Source organism: Enhydra lutris, unplaced genomic scaffold, assembly GCF_002288905.1.
Source record: "Enhydra lutris kenyoni isolate GAN:26980312 unplaced genomic scaffold, ASM228890v2 scaffoldscaffold15, whole genome shotgun sequence".
Classification (NCBI taxonomy): domain Eukaryota; kingdom Metazoa; phylum Chordata; class Mammalia; order Carnivora; family Mustelidae; genus Enhydra; species Enhydra lutris.
This window is the reverse complement of record NW_019154099.1, coordinates 2475301-2492040: the sequence shown is the minus strand read 5'-3', so window position 1 is coordinate 2492040 and position 16740 is coordinate 2475301. Positions and strand designations below refer to the sequence as shown.

At 44.5% G+C, this 16740-nt stretch overlaps 1 protein-coding gene across 1 annotated transcript in view; it reads right to left on the bottom strand.

Moving 5' to 3' along the window:
- LOC111147154 (emopamil binding protein like) overlaps positions 1–11242 on the bottom strand; it is a 30486-nt gene extending 19244 nt beyond the window's left edge. Inside the window, exon 1 of the mRNA XM_022503055.1 lies at positions 11072–11242. Within this exon, the coding sequence (XP_022358763.1) occupies positions 11072–11242 (171 nt within the window). The remainder of the gene's footprint in view (positions 1–11071) is intronic.
- Between the last annotated feature and the right edge of the window lie 5498 nt (positions 11243–16740).

Below are 16740 nucleotides of genomic sequence, written 5' to 3'. Positions count from 1 at the left end.
TCAGGTCATGATCCCAGGGTCCTGGGATCAAGCCCCGCATCGGGCTCTCTGCTCGGCGGAAAGCCTGCTTCCTCCTCAATCTCTGCCTGCCTCTCTGCCTACTTGTGATCTCTGTCAAATAAATAAATAAAATCTTAAAAAAAAAGATTTAAAAATTGGGCAAACCCCAGTAGAAGATATATGCAAGGCAAAGAAACATAAGAGAAGATGTTCAATATCACCAGACATCATGGAAATGCCAACCAACCACAGTAGGTTTTGTTCATGTGCATCTCTACTGGAATGACTAAAATGACAAAAATACTAATACGAAGTGTAGTGCACCAAACGTGTCCCTTCAAATGTATCTGTTGAAGCCCTAACCCCCAATGTGATGGTATTTAGAGGTGGGGCCTTTAGAGATAATTGAGTTAAGATGACATCACGAGGGTAGAGCCCCGTGATGGGACTGTTGTCCTTATAAGAAGAAGAGAGACCAAGGCTCGCTGTCAGCACCTGAGGACACAGCAAGCAGGAGCCGTCTGCAAGCCAAGAAGAGGGGTCTCACCAGAACCCAACCCTACCGGCACCTTGATCTTGAACTGCCAAGCCTCTGAAACATGAGATATGGCTGTTCTTTAAGCCACCAGTCTATGATATTTTTTGTAACAATAGGCAGAGTGACTGAGACACAAAGAGCTGGTGAGAACGTGAAGGAACCAGAAGTGTAACATGTCACTGGTGGGAATGGAAATGGTAGAGCCACTGAGCAAAATGTTTGGCAGTTGTTACCGTGGGCCGCCTGGGTGGCTCAGTTGCTTAAGTGTCTGCCTTTGGCTCAGGTCATGATCTTGGAGTCCCGGGATCGAGTCCCGCAGCGGGCTCCCTGCTTGGTGGGGAGTCTGCTTCTCCCTCTGACCTCTCCCCATCATGTTCTCTCTCTCTCTCAAATAAATTAATAAAATCTTAAAAAAAAAAAAAAAGAATCCACTCTTGGGCATTTACCGCAGATAAATGAAAACATACACCCACACAAAGACTTGTAAGCAGATTCTCATAGCAGCATTATTATTTACAACAGTCAAAAACTAGAAGCAACCCCAAAGTTCATTAACTGATTGATGGATAAGTAAATTGGGATGCATCCCTGTAGTGCGACACTATTCAGTAATTTATGCCAAATCAAAGACTACATATTCCGTGATTTCATGTATATGAAATTCCTGAAACAGTAAACCGCTAATGACAAGAAAGCTGATCAGCATTTCCCGGTGCCAGAGGTCAGCATGGGGGACATCTGCAAAGGGATGGGAGAAACCTCTGTCAAAAAGTGACGGAAATGTTCTATACTGTGATTGTGATGGTGGTCACACAACTCTACACTCGCCAAACTCATCAAGCTGTACTCCCTAGGGTGGATTTTACTGTCTGGAAATTATAACCCCATAAAGCTAGAATGGGGGAAAAAGGGAATTTAGAAAGTGGCTGGTTTCTATACATAGACACGTCCCAATAGTTTCCATGTAGAGCAACAACCAGTTGAAGTACAAAGGAAAAATATCTCACGGTAGTAATAAAAATATTTAGGAGTCAATTTTAAGAGACCGTAACTGAGGATTTAAATAGACTGAGATCCACTCAATTCTTTGAAGAGACTCAGGATTGTAAAGATATCACTTACTCTCAAGTTAAAGTAGGAGTTGAAGAAAATCCCAAAGCAAAACACCAACTTTTAAAATCTGGCAAAGGGAATCTAAAGTTCACGTGGAAGGATTCATATTTACGTGTTTGAAAGTGAGTGGTAAGAAGTTTGCTTTGTCGGATATTAAAATGCACCATCAGGCTAAAATAATACAACACTGTATGGACAGAACTGAAACCGAAAGATTCTTTTTTTTTATTTTTTATTTTTATTTTTTTAAGAGTTTTTTTGTTGTTGTTTTTAAAGATTTTATTTAAGAGAGAGAGGGAGAGAGAGCGAGCACAGGCAGACAGAATGGCAGGCAGAGGCAGAGGGAGAAGCAGGCTCCCCGCCAAGCAAGGAGCCCGATGTGGGACTCTATCCTAGGACGCTGGGATCATGACCTGAGCCGAAGGCAGCTGCTTAACCAACTGAGCCACCCAGGCATCCCTGAAACTGAAAGATTCTTAAAACAGAACCGAATTTTTAAAATCTCCCAATTATCCATGCATATGAAAGATTTTAGTATATGATTAAAAATAGAATCTCAAATAAGTGGAGAAAGGATGGATTAGTCAACAAATGAGACACTTTCTCGGCCAAAAAGAAGAGGATGTATAATAAAGTATGAATGAGATCATTTGTATTATCCTATGTACACCCCTGTCAGCTCAATAAGGAAGAGAGGAAGAGCCGTATAGAAAAACAGGCTATCGGGGTGCCTGGGTGGCACAGTTGGTTAAGCACCCAGCTCTGGTTGTGATCTCGGGGTGGTGAGATGGAGCCCCATGATGAGCCCCATGTCGGGCTCTGCACTGAGCACAGTCTGCCTGAGCTTCTCCTTCTCTCTCTGCCCTTCCTACTGGTGTTTTCTCTCTCTCTTTCTCTCAAAATAAATAAATAAATCTTAAAAAAAAAAAAAAGAACAGGCTATTAGGGGATGGATTCCAGGATCCAAGCCCCATATTCCTGTCCCAAAGTCTGGCAGAGAACAGCAAGCCTGCCCACCTTCTAGAAAGCATGGGGCTCTGTTAGTGAGGGTATCGTGCGATCAGGATGGAGCAAAGATGACACAATCCTTTTTTTCTGGGAATCATGTAAGTCTCCTGGGTTCTCATGAGACTACAGAAGAAGGCGGACTCCTAATAAGGGGCTGAATTTCCCACTCCTAGACATGACGGAAGCTTACCAATTCCATTTATTTTGATTTTTTTTTTCAGCTTGATTAAACTTGTCCAATGGAAGAAAAGATACCTGCTCCAGGACGTTTATTATAAAATTTTGGCTGTTTTTAGTGGCAAGGAACTTAGAAATAACCTGAAGTTGCATGTTTGGTTCAATCATCCACGCTATGGAATTAATGTGCAACTATTAAAAGAAAGAGTATCAGGGCGCCTGGCTGGCTCAGTACAGCACATGACTCTTGATCTCAGGGTCATGAGTTCAAGGCCCACAGTGGGAATAGAGATTAGTTTAAAAAAAAAAATAAAAGAGAGAGATTGAGAGAGAGAGAGAGAGAGGGAGAGAGAGTATATCTCAGCCTGGGTCCCCCAAAAAACATTCTACTGTGTTCCACCACTTTTATGGAGATGGCTCTCCCAGGGAGGCTGGAAGCAGGTGGGGGATGAGAAAGGAGACAGAGAAGGAGGACAAATCTGACCTAAGGCTATGTGACCGAGCTTAGTAACTCAGTAACACCACTCAGCAACACGCTGCCATCCCTACCTTGACTTTTTCCAGAGACTGTATACGCACTACTGCTTCTCTGGGAAGTCCAACTCAGGGGAGGGAGGAAGAACTTATCCTGGGGCTCCCAGATATCACTGCGGGAGGTCACCATGGCAGGTAGCTGGAAGCTGGGTGGAGCCCAAGGACCTCACACCTGGGCTGCACCCCAGAGGCCTGGGGCAGGAGCGGGCAGCAGGCGCTGTCTGCTCGGAGCTGAAGGGAGTCAAGTCGGAGTTGGCTGCTATAGCGGCGGCCGGACGGAGCCTCTTGTCAAGGGTCAGATGAGACCCAGAAGACCTAAGCCAGCGAGTAAGAGCTGTTTGATCTAATAATGATGCCTGGCGCTGGCACGGGTGTGATAAAGCAGCTGACGGGAATATAAACACTGACTATCTCTCTGGAGTCTTGATTTTTTTTTTTAAGATTTTATTTTTATTTATTTGAAAGAGAGAGAGAGAGAGCAAATGAGCAAGAGACAGAGAGAAAACGAGTAGGGGAGGGAAGGGGAGGGGAGGGGCAGAGGGAGAAGCAGACTCCCCACTGAGCAGGGTGTCCAATGCGGAGGCTCGATCCCAGGACTCCAGGATCATGACCTGAGCCACAGGCAGAGGCTTAACCCACTGAGCCACCCAGGCTCCCCTGAAAGACTATTCTTGAGAATACAAACAATAATGATCTCTGGCTAGTTTTATCTTTTTCTTCCTTTTAGATCTGTAAATGTTATATGTTTGGCAGTGATCACGGGAATAGAAAATTTAAACCAATTTTGTTTTAAAACACTGACACAGGAAACGCATTCTGACATTTTAGATATTTGTGCTATTTGAGGATTAACATGTAAATGACTGATAACTACCACAAATTGAAATGATAGGATCACTCTTCCATTCATGGGGTATCAACAAATTCTCCAGAACAGCTCCTACAAACCAGGCACCACGCCAGGTACTGGGGATAGAGGAAGACAAAACAATTACAAATTGTGTGTAGTGTTACAAAGGACAAAACCAAACCAAACCAAAAACAAAAAAACATGGTATTTCCCTAGGATATCTCTTCCATTTCAAAGGAAATAAATTTTAGTAGGATTAACATTTTTTAAAGCATTTATATACTTCACTTTATGTTTTAGGATTGTAGGTCAATTACAACAAAAACATTCAATTAAACGGTACATTAAAAGCTACTTTAAAATGTACTTAAGAATTTTAAAATATTAGTCATAAAAAGTATAAAAATGAATAAGAATCCAGATCAGGAGGCCAATAAGAATATATATATGTTGTTGTTATTATAGAATTGAATGTGGTTCTGAGCTTCCAAGCAGCCAAATGAAAAGGGAGAAATATTTACATTGTTCTTGCTGTCAGAAAGCAATAGATGAACCAATTTTGGGGAGAGAAACTAAGCTTTTCCCAGCACTTCCCTGCAAAAGCAATTCCTCATATGGATTACACTGAGAGTGACATTAGTAACTGTCATTTTCCCTGGGAAACAACTGGAGAAAAACTTTCTGCTACTCTCTAAGCTCTGAGAGCACAGGGGCCACGTGTTTTGTCTGTGTCCAGCACAGCACCTGGCCCCAAAGAGGCACTCAAATATTTGTGGAAATGAGGAACAACAGAACAGGATTTCACTCTGCGGTGTAGCTACCCAGACATCTATCCCTAACACATGTCTTGTTCAGGGTGTTAGAAAACAAACTGGATTTTGGTCTGCAGAAGCAGAATGGCTGTGTACCCCATACCCTGAAAAGGCCAGCGGGCCATTATGGGTGCTATTCCTTGGACTTTCAATTTGGCATCATTTTCTAAGCTTGTATTAGGGTTCTCCAGAGAAAGAGAACCAATGGGATAGGGATACACACAGACAAAGACAGACAGACAGACACACACACACACACACACACACAGGGCCCATCATAAGGAACTGTTTTATGTGATCATGAAAGTTGACAATGAACTGCAGGGTGAGGGGGCACACTGGAGCCCGAGGAGAGCTGATGATGTAGTTTTGGTATGAGTCTGGAGGCCTGAGAACCAGGAGAACTGATGTAGTTTTAGCCCAAAGGCTGCAGGTTTGAAACCCAGGAAAAGCCACTGTTTCAGCTTGAGTCTGAAAGAGGAAAAGGCCAATGTACCTACCAGTCTGAAGGGAGTGAGGCAGGAAGCATTCTAGCTTACTCTGCCCGAAGGTCAGCCTTTTTGTTCTGTTCAGACCTTCAACTGATTGGATGAGGCTCACCCACATTTAGGAGGGCCACCTCCCTTACTCAGTCTACCAGTTTAAATGTTATGTTATGTTATGTTATGTTATTTGTTTTAAAGGAGGTTCCACACCCAACATGGAGCTTGAATTCAATAACTGAAGAGTCGCATGCTCTACCACCTGAGCTGGCAAGGCACCCTTAACTGTCAATCTTATCCAAAACATCCTCACAGAACACCCAGAATAACATGTGGGCAAATAACTGGACATCCCTTGGCTCAGTCAAGTTGACACAGACAATTAACCATCACAAAGCTTTACCATTAATATATAGCAAAATCAACTGTGATTCACCAGGCCTGCCAAATAGCACGAAGGCTATAAATGCATTTACTGGAGAGGAGATCTATTTTACAGCAAAACCAACGAAGATGACTATGCCAAAAAAGGAAAGGGAAAACAGGAGACAGTAACAGACTGAACTAAAAGGCAACTTGAGACCTAATGATAAAGCAAGTAGGAGGAGGAAGAAATTTTTAGAATCCCAAGAGTCGGAGGCTGAAGCTACTGTTGTGGAAAGTGGGAACAGATGGAGATGCTAAATGGAAAAGGGTAATGTCCAAAATACACAAATTAATAGGGACTTGACCAGCCATTGGGACTCAGGACTTCTTAAAGGAAGACCCATGGGTGTTACGGTAGGATGAATGTGGACAGCTGAAGCCCAAGTTTTCCATGACAACTGTCCTTCAGCCTAGAGGACAAGCCTAAGTCATGCTTTCAATGAGGAAAGTGTGGGAGGAACTAGTCAATCAGAGGGGTTTGATCTGAGGACAGGGAGTAGATTCAGGCAGATTCAGCTCTGCTGTAGGTTAATTCACATGCCCAGGCACAGCACTGGACAGCAAGTGCTGTACAGCTGACTTCTCTGCCCCTTCACTTTTCCCTTGACCGAGCTCTTGCTCACAGATGCTCCCAGACCTTCCCATCTCAGACAGAACCCAAAGTCCCTGCCTGCTCCTTCAATGTCTTTGAGCTACCCTCTTACACTCTTCTTCCTCCCACCATCAAATCTCTAGGTCTTTCATATGCTGCCTCCATTCTTTTTCTACCCCCCTTGCTAAGTTCTTAGCTTCTCAAACAATACTTTTACCAATGACTTTTTTTTTCTTTTGAGTAAACTTTACTCCCAACATGGGGCTTGAACTCATGACCCTGAGATAAAAAGTTGTATGTTCCACCAACTGAGCCAGCTAGGCAGTCTTACCAATGACGGCTTCTTTTTTTTTCTTTTTAAAGATTTTATTTATTTATTTATTTGAGAGAGAGAGAGAGAGCGAGCGAGAGAGCAAGTGTGAGAATCAGTACAAGAACAGGGTGAGGGACAGAGGGAGAATCAGTCTCCCCGCTGAGCAAGGAGCCCGAGGTGGGGCTCGATCCCAAGACCCTGAGATCATCACCTGAGCAGAAGGCAAATGCTTAAGCAACTGAGCCATCCAGGCGCCCAGCCCTACTAACAATTTCTTGATTGACTTCTTAATCACTGGACCCAGAGGCTCCGGCTCAGCCCTCACCTTTTTAAATGTTTAAATTGTCCTGAAGCAATTGACAGTGATGTTGTCATTCCTTCCCTTGGGTCCCAGGACCCAGCACTATCCCGGTTCTTGGTCCGGCCCACTGTCTCTCCTTCCTGGCTCTTCCTCTTCCTGGCTGTTCAACACATACACATTTTAAGACATTTTTAAAGATTCTGTTCTCAATCCTCAGCATTTTCACCTTTCTGTTCTCTCTTGCTCAGAAAATGCTCACTCCCAGAGCTTCCTGCTGTCTCCTCCAAAGCAGTAAAAACGTCCAACTCCCTCCACTCTGCCCTGAATCTGTCTCTCCAGCTAATCTTACAGTTTCAACTGCCTTCTGGCCATTTCTCCTCAACTATACACCAGAACCCCAGATTCACAGTTCTAAAATCTGGTCTTCCTGTCTTCACTAAGATTGTCTACAGGATCCCCGTCTTCTCCACCCCCAACGTACAAGTTTGACTTACAACGTTCTCCCCTGGAAGGTCTGTTGGATTTAACTTTTTTCCCCATTTTAGCTTCCAATTCCACCTTAGCTCAGTCCTCTTTCATCTCACTCCTCAAATACTGCACTTGATTTTAGCTGATCTTTTTGTCCCTTCACTATCCTTTCCAACCCACCATCCACTACGCTGGCAGAGAATTCTCTGTGTACGCCTTGTATTCCTGCACTGTCTGAGGTCTCTGAGCACAGGCATTTACAACAGATTCAAGAATCTTTATATAAGGAAACACTCCAAGGTAGTAAACCTAAAGAGATCTCTCTTTCCTAAGGTGTTCCAGGGTAGTAGAGATAAAGACCTGCCTTTCCTTCCCAGAGATTTGTTTACATTCTTGACTAAAGATAAGGACTCTCTCCCGAGAAGTAGGAGCAAGTCACCTGCAACTCCAGGTAAGATGGGAGCCTGAGCTTGCTGTTCCTTGCCCGGAAACGCCCCCATGGCCTGTGCAGGCATGAGCAGACCCTTGTGTGCTGCTGGCGGCACTTGGGGAAATCAACCAGGCTAACTTGTTAATTTGTAAGAAGGGTATAATCTCAGACCCTTTACAATTTCTGACTTAATACAACACCACCAAATCATTTTTGAAAGATCTGCTTTGGCCATGCTACTTCCTTGCCTGAGATCTTTCTTCAACGGCTTCCTATTACAGGATGAAATTCAAAGTCCTACTTGTCGTTCAAGTGCCTTTCTAGCCTGTCCTCCCACTTTCTTCCCTAGGTAGACCCTGTGCTCTAGTTAATCAGGTGATGTTTCCCAAAACACAGACATCCATATCCTGCCTCCCTGTGCTGGCCATGCCTAGAAAGTTCTATTTAGATTGCAGAGAAGGGGGGAAAACCATGAAGCACCCACCCAAAGAACGTCTACGGCCACCTGTGAGGAAGGGTGAGCCAAACCACTGATTTCTCCATGTATGTTGCCTTAACTCCTTCCAGGTGCCCTGGTGGGAAATCAGCCTGTCCTTCCCCCTGGCCATAACCAACCAAGCTTTGGCCCTGGGCTGCAGCCCCAGGAACCACACTCTGGTTGGATGTCAGGGAGCTGAAATGCCTTTGGGAATGCTTGGCTGGAAACCCTGTCCAACGGGGGGCTCTAGAGGCTTTGATGGTGGCCAACACATCCCAATGTCTCCTTCCTTTTGAGAACTTTAAAGGACTAAGAAGAGGCAGCTCAGGTTCTAGTGTGAACAAGTGAGTTGTAGTTCCAATTCTCTGGGAGGCTTTCTTTACCAATCTTTGCCTATGCCACATTTTACCGGTATTCTTGCAGTAAACTCCCAGCCAAAGGTACTGTGCACACACATTTTTCTTGCCGGTTTTAACCTTCATTCAAGTGCCCTCCTCACCAATCTCAATGATATGTGTACAAAGACGCTGGCTGAAGCATGGTATGTAAACAGCAAAATAAAAATGTACCTATTAATACAAGCTAGCTAAGTTATCATATTTCATCATCAATTATAAGATATAAACCAATTTCACAGATATAAAATATCATTTTTCTAATATGTGAAAAAATGTGCCATTTAGAATTAAAAAATGAAAGGTATGGTGCATTCATATGGTGGGCTGTGGGAGGGACACTGCCTTCAGAACAGGAGGTGGGAGGAGACAGGAGCAATGACCCCACGTGTGGGCTTAAACCTCAAGGTGCCACAAATGGAGATATGTGTGATGTTACCTATAACAGCCTGTGCTTGAAAAGCAGACTTAATTTTCTTAAACTAGGTGGGCATATGGGTATATGTTTTTGTATCATGATACATTTCTGTATGTCTAAAATATACTACATTTTCTTTAAGAGGACCAGCCACCCTGTTCTACTACCCCTGTTCTTTGGGAGACCATGTGTCCAAGGACACCTTAAAAAATCAACTCTGTAAATGAAGGAGCTGAAGGACTGTTCACTCTTTCTTATTTCCAACATGTAAACTTTCAGGAAAGAAAGAATTTCACATTTCAGCAACATCTGGTATGTGCACATATCCAACCCATCAACATTTAGAGACCTAAATGTTTATCAAAACCTTTTTGTTTTCTCCTTCTTTCTCCATACTCCAGACTTCGGCTTTCGATCAACCACAGGTCTGCCTAGATCAAAGCAAGGTCAAATTTGCAAAACAGCTATTTTGGCTTAGTTGTTAAAAAACAAAAAACAAAATAAAACAGGAAAAAAAACAAAACCTTTAGGGGTTCAGTCAGTTAAGCGACTTCCTCTGCCTCAGGTCATGATCTCAGGGTCCTGGGGTTGAGCCCCACATCACCGGGGCTTTCTGCTCAGCGGGAAGCCTGCTTCTCCCTCTCCCTCTGCTGCTCCCCCTGCTTGTGCTCTCTTTCTGTCAAATAAATAAAATCTTAAAAAGAAAGAAAGAAAGAAAGAAAGAAAGAAAGAAAGAAAGAAAGAAAGAAAGAAACTTTAAAAAACGTGTGTGCAGGGGCGCCTGGGTGGCTCAGTGGATTAAGCCGCTGCCTTCAGCTCAGGTCATGATCTCGGGGTCCTGGGATCGAGCCCCACATCGGGGCTCTCTGCTCAGCAGGAAGCCTGCTTCCCCCTCTCTCTCTGCCTGCCTCTCTGCCTACTTGTGATCTCTGTCTCTGTCAAATAAATAAATAAAATCTTAAAAAAAAAAAAGTGTGTGCATGGAGGAGGGAGGCATTTCAACAGAATTTCCTTAAATACTAACCTCCTGGTTATTTATAAAATGGGTTGAATTTTTAGGGACATGGTTCCCCAAACCCGGCATGTTACAAAGAGTGCAAGCTTTGGAGCCAGACTCTACTGATTGAGAACCATGCCAGCTGTGTGGGCCTGTAAAGTCACCTAACTTTGCACGGCGTGTTCTCTCCTCGGTAAAACAGGGACCATAAGTAGATTACAGGGTGTTGTAAAGATCGGAAATAGTGAACACCGCGCTGTGCCTGGCAGTCATTACCCAAACATGGTGATTACTCTCAGGGCACGCGGGATGTTTCGTTTTGGTACGGGCCCTCGCACTTTGCGCAGTGCGCCTCCTCATCCCTCTCTGCTGGCTCTCGGGCACTCAAAAACGCTCACGATCTCAGTTAGTTTCCGTGCAACATTTACGTGCAGGTCACGTAAGCCAAGGCCTTTGGGTTGCTTACAATCAAACTAACATAACACGGTACAGAAATAACCATTTTCAAAGGGTTTTTTGGTTTTTAATCCGGCAGAGGAGCTGGTACCCCAGGAAGGCACGCGCTCTTTCCACACGAGGGGCCCGAGAGGGAAGCCCCGCGGCTTCCAGGCACCTCCCGGTCTCCGCAGACCGACGGTCCGCTGCAGGGCGCGAGGCGGCCCACCCGTCCGGGTCCTTTTCCGGGAGCACCCGCGACCAGGGAGGGTCGGGTCCCGAGAGCGGCGGCGCACGCACTTACCAGGGCGAAATGCACCAGGGCGTCGTAGCAGAGCCAGGCGAGCACCCTGCGGTCCGCCGGCCCCCGGCCGCGGCCCAGGCGCAGGCCCAGCGCGCAACCCGCGAGCAGCAGCGCGGCGCACATCAGCAGCGAGCGACCCGCCTCGGTCCCCAGCTCCCAGCCCGCGCCCATGCTGCCAGCGGCCGGCGGAGCCTGGGAACCGGAGCCCGCCGGGGAAGTGCCAGGACGGGGCGGGGCCGCTCTGCGCTGGCGAGCGGGGGAGGCGCTTTCTTTCCCGCCTCCTCTCCAGGCCGGCCCTTGGAGCCTGGAGGTTTTCAGGAGAGTCGGGATGTTGCTCACGAACCCGCCTAACTGCCTGGACCAGACCTGCTCCCCGACTAAGCCCAAAAGACTGGCAGTAGCCACACCTTCTGATGGGCTCTTTCAGCAAGGTTCAAAACCTTAAGCAGCAAAGCGAAGTCCAAATGGTAGAAATATTGCCAATAGACCGGGAAGAATTTTAGGAACAAAAGGTCCTAATGAGGCCCTTGCGAGTCTTGCAGGAGAGGTGAGGGCCAAGGGCATTTTCACGCACCAGCAGGCTTTTTAAAACCCTGGTGGCTTACTCTGACCCTATCTCTTTCTTTACGTTTTTTTAAAAGATTTTTTTTTTTTTTAATTTGACAGAAATCATAAGTAGGCAGACAGGCAGGCAGAGAGAGAAGGGGAAGCAGGCTCTCTGCTTAGCAGATAGCCCAATGTGGGGCTCGATCCCAGGACCCTGGGATCATGACCTGAGCCAAAGGCAGAGGCTTAACCCACTGAGCCACCCAGGTGCCCCTCTGAGCTCATTTCTTAAAAGTCCACAGAAACAGCAGAAGTATGGGGGAGAGGAGCATTAGGTTATATTGGCTGGACACTGGATTCTTTTAATTGTCTATCCAAGTCACAACAACCCTAGGAGGTCAATGTTTTCCTCGTTTACAAACATGAAAACAGCCTCAGAGTAACTTGCCTACGGACTCTCAGAGACTATGGAAGCCGGAACCCACGAGACCTTTGCTTTCTGACCCTGCACGCTGACGTCTTGTAGGCAGTTATAGCTCTCCCCTAAAGAAGTGCCACTTTGTGCTGATCACCACGTTAACGTTTTCTTTCTGCATTTGCTAGCATCTTGTTTGCTTTCAACCTTCTCCTCACTCCCTTTCTTAGGCCTCCGTTACTAAGAGACTTAGCACTGGAGAACGGAGTCAGAGTTTAAGAAGAGTTGTAACCCTTATTGACCAAGTCTGTGTCTTCGCTTTTGGATGGCCAAATAAAATACAGGATGCCCAGATAAACTGGAGCTTCAGACTTAGAAAGAAAGAAAGAAAGAAAGAAAGAAAGAAAGAAAGAAAGAAAGAGAAAGAAAGAAAGAAAGAAAAAAAAAGGAATTTTTAAATACTTATACTTAATTATCACTAGGGTACTTAGGCTAAAAAAGTATTCATTTGTTTTAAAATACAATGGAATATTATTCAGCCATAAAAAGGAAAGATATCTCGTCACATGCTACAACATGGATAAATCTTGAGGGGGTTAGGCTGAGATAAGCCAGTCACAAAAGGAGAAATAATGGTATGATTTCATTTATATGTGGTATCTAAAGTAGCCATATTCCTAGAAACAGAAAATAGAATGGAAGATGCCAGGGGCTCAGTAAGGGTAAAAAGAGGAGTTGTTTAATGGCTTATAGAGTTTCAATTTTGCAAGATGAAAAAGTTATGGAGTATGATTGCACAACGATGTGAATATTACTTAACAGTACCAAACTATACACTTAAAATATGGTTAAGATGGCAAATTTTGTTATGTGTATCTTACCACAATTTTAAAATATGCTTTCTGGCATTGTGCACAATTTCAAGAACTTTCTCCCCTGGTTACTCCCTATATAATATTTTATATAGATTTAACACCAGATAAATTAAATTATTTACGCATTTATTGCTAGTCTCTTGCCACTAGAGTATAAGTTCCACATGGCCAGGGACTGTGTTTGGCTTCTTGGCTGCTCCATCCCTGTCACCTGTTACAGAGTTTGGCATATACTAGTTGCTCAATTAAGTTAAGTGCTGACTGAAAAAGTGAGTATATCCAATCTTGCCACCTACGCTTTGGATTCTCTCCTGTAACTTAGAAAATTGTTCATCACTCTTCTCATGTAGAGTTAACATCTTTCTCAATGGGATTTCCCCCCACCAATTTCCCTGTATCACCCTTTAGTGACCCTGCCCTCCCCTTTGGAGCAAAATAAAAACCTGATTAGATTTAATGTCTCCATATTGTGTCCCTGCTCCTCAGTCCTTCCTACTCTAGTTTCCTCCCTTGTCTCAGTGATACACACTATGGTGACTGGTGACATCTGTTATCACTAACCCAAAGGACATTTCCTGTCCTCACTTTACTTCTCAACAGCATCACAGGACCCTGGAAGCTCTTTTCTCTCTATTTTCTGAGGAAACACGCAGGACTTACTTTTTACTTCCCTATCTATACCTTCTGTTCCCATTGAAAGCTCATCCTCCACTATATGCCCATTCAATGTTGGAATTCCACAATGCTGTCCTAAGCCCTGTTCTCATTCCAAATGCTGGACACAGGCAGTTTCATGATCACCCCCTGCATTAATAACCACCCAAACAGGTGGAGAATTCAAATCTCTAGCCCAGCTCTCTCCTCCAAGCCCCAGAGCAATATTTCCTACTGCCCTTCTTGACTGTCATTTAGATGTCTTAACACAACCCAAACTGAACTCATCACCTTCTATTCCCTATGTCTGAGTCTTTCCCAGTGTTCCCTATCTTGTGCTACTTCCACTCATCAGTGACTGCAACCCAGAAACCTATAAATCATCCACAGTACTTCCCTCTCTTCAAACTCCAGATCTAAGGCATCACCAACTCCTATTTTAGCTGCCAAGTACCTCTTGATCCCATCCACTTCATGGACCAAGCTGTTCACCTTCTCTTGCTTCAGTGCTTCACACTCACTAATGTGACCTCTAGACATCGCTAACCCCAGGTACATTTCCTATCCTTACCTTATCAGTCAATGATCGTTACTACACATGATTCTTCTATCATCATTCTTGTGGAATGATAACGATAATGAGTAATGATGATTGCCCATTGCTCTTAGACTGACTTACCAGCTGTGGGACCTGGCCCCTACCAACCTCTTTAGACCCTCCCATGTCCCTAGTAATCCTGCTCCCCATCATTATTTTTGCTCTAGTTATATATATTTTTAAAGATTTGTTTTTATTTATTTAACAGAGAGAGCACAAGCAGAGGGAGCAGCATGCAGAAGAGGGGAACAGGGCTCGTTCTCAGGACCCCGGAATTATGACCCAAGCCAAAGGCAGACACTTAACTGAGCCACCCAGGTGCCCCTGTACTTGCTTTCTTTCACACCCTTTAATTTACCATGGTGATTCCTACGTGACTGAAGACACGGAAAGGATACATATAAACAGAATCTGATCTTACTATGAGGAATCTGGGCTGAAATCAGAAATATGGCATTTATAAATTCTTATATTTAGGTTTGAAAGTGTAAATGCCAACTACTGAGTCAAAGAGAGCTGATGACAAGGGGAGCTGAGACTGTTACTTGATCACAAGTCTAATTACGATGAAGCTGGTATTATAATGGAAAAACTCTCCTCCACATTAATAGAATTAAGTGTCCAGATAATGGGATGTTCCTATTCCATTTTACTGAGGATCTGGTCACATCACATTATTCTTGGGGTCTTTGGAATGCACGTGACAGGAAACAGTTCCAGGAACGACTTTATACAGTTGGCTGAAATGCACGGGGTGTTCAGGTTGAGGAAGACAACTGATAAATGCAGATCTGCCTCTTCTGGTAACGAGGAATAACACAAACTTTATTTATAAAGATGGTCATTTAAGAGTAGTACCTTTTGGGGCACCTGGGTGGCTCAGTGGGTTAAAGCCTCTGCCTTCGGCTCAGGTCATGATCCCAGGGTCCTGGGATCGAGCCCCACATCGGGCTCTCTGCTCTGCAGGGAGCCTGCTTCCTCCTCTCTCTCTCTCTCTCTGCCTGCCTCTCTGCCTACTTGTGATCTCTGTCAAATAAATAAATAAAATCTTAAAAAAAAGAGTAGTACCTTTTGTTCAGTATTAAGAAAAGAGTTGGTAACAGCTAAAAAGCTATTCTGCAAAGTAAAATAAGGTCTCATAAGAGCATTTCATCATTGCTTCTCAAACTCTCCAACTCCTGCAGGAATGTTTCCATAAAACAGCCTTCCTCAAAAATCTGATTTTATCTTTAAAATGTCACAGAAAAGGTGTCCTTTACTCTGTAACACTTAGACTTGTATAACCATAAAACTGCTCTACTTATCATCAAGTAAATCTGCTGTCCCATGAAGATGTGTTTATCTTGTGGATTTGCACGTTACTTGGCACAAGTCCCCGTTTATCTCTGGGTACCAGTTTGACAAAAGAGACTGACTCAAGAAGGTGGATGGCAATTTTGTTAGGGTAAGGAAGAGGGATGTTGTAGAAGTTCCCTGCGGGAACACGTCCTTTATAGCATGACTCATAGTTCCACTGCTTGTGATCATTTTTAATAAACTTGTAGGTTTCCTGATGGGTCCAGTCTCTCACAGGGCTTCAAAGAAGTGCTTTTCAGACTATGCTGTAATTTTCTGGTCCCACTCCAGCTTTCCCAGAGAACTTAAATATCTCAACTAAAAATGTCTGAAAAACACTGCTACAGGGCAGTGTTGTGAAAATTGTGGGCAATTAACACATTTGCTTGGTTCACACACTTTTTTTTTTTTCTTGCCACAGGATAAATTCAAGAAAGTTAGTAGTTCCTCCATATTCCCATTTCTGTCCTAAGTCCTTTGCAATAGATGGGGCTCAGTACTACGAGGAGTTCCTACAGGTGGGTGATAGGTCTGGCTCTGATTTCTCCTAAAATGGAGAAGGAAGAAAAGGCGTATTTTTGTCTCCTCTCTTTTTAGCTGATGCGTCTGAGCAAAGTCAGGACTGTTTACACAACAAAAAGGCATGTCTTAGGCCAGTGGTTTGCACCCAGGCAAATTTGGCTACCAGGGGATGGACATTTGGCAATGCCCGGAGACCATTTTTGTTGTCACGGCGACTGGGGAATGCAGAGGTACTTAGTAGGCACAGCCTAAAGATGCTGCTGAACATCCTGCAGTGCAAAGCACAGCCCCCCACAGCAAAGAATAAGCCAGCCTAAAATGTCGCTATTGCGGGGTCTGAGAAACCCTGATTTAGGTCAAAGTTAGTTGAGGAGTTTCAGGGACAAATAAGGTGGTTAAAGGAGGTAAACAGGCTACATTCTCAAACCCTTTTCCCCAAACACTTTCTCCTAATATAATACTGAGCCCCAGCTATACACAGGACAGAGAGATACATGTCTACCTCTATATGGTACTTTTTGCACTACTTTTTAGCTTTATGCACACCATAAAGCATCCCTTTAAAACTTCAGACAAATGGGGGCACCTGGGTGGCTCAGTGGGTTAAAGCCTCTGCCTTCGACTCAGGTCATGATCTCAGAGTCCTGGGATCGAGCCCCACGTCGGGCTCTCTGCTCAGCACGGAGCCTGCTTCCTCCTCTCTCTCTGCCTGCTTCTCTGCCTA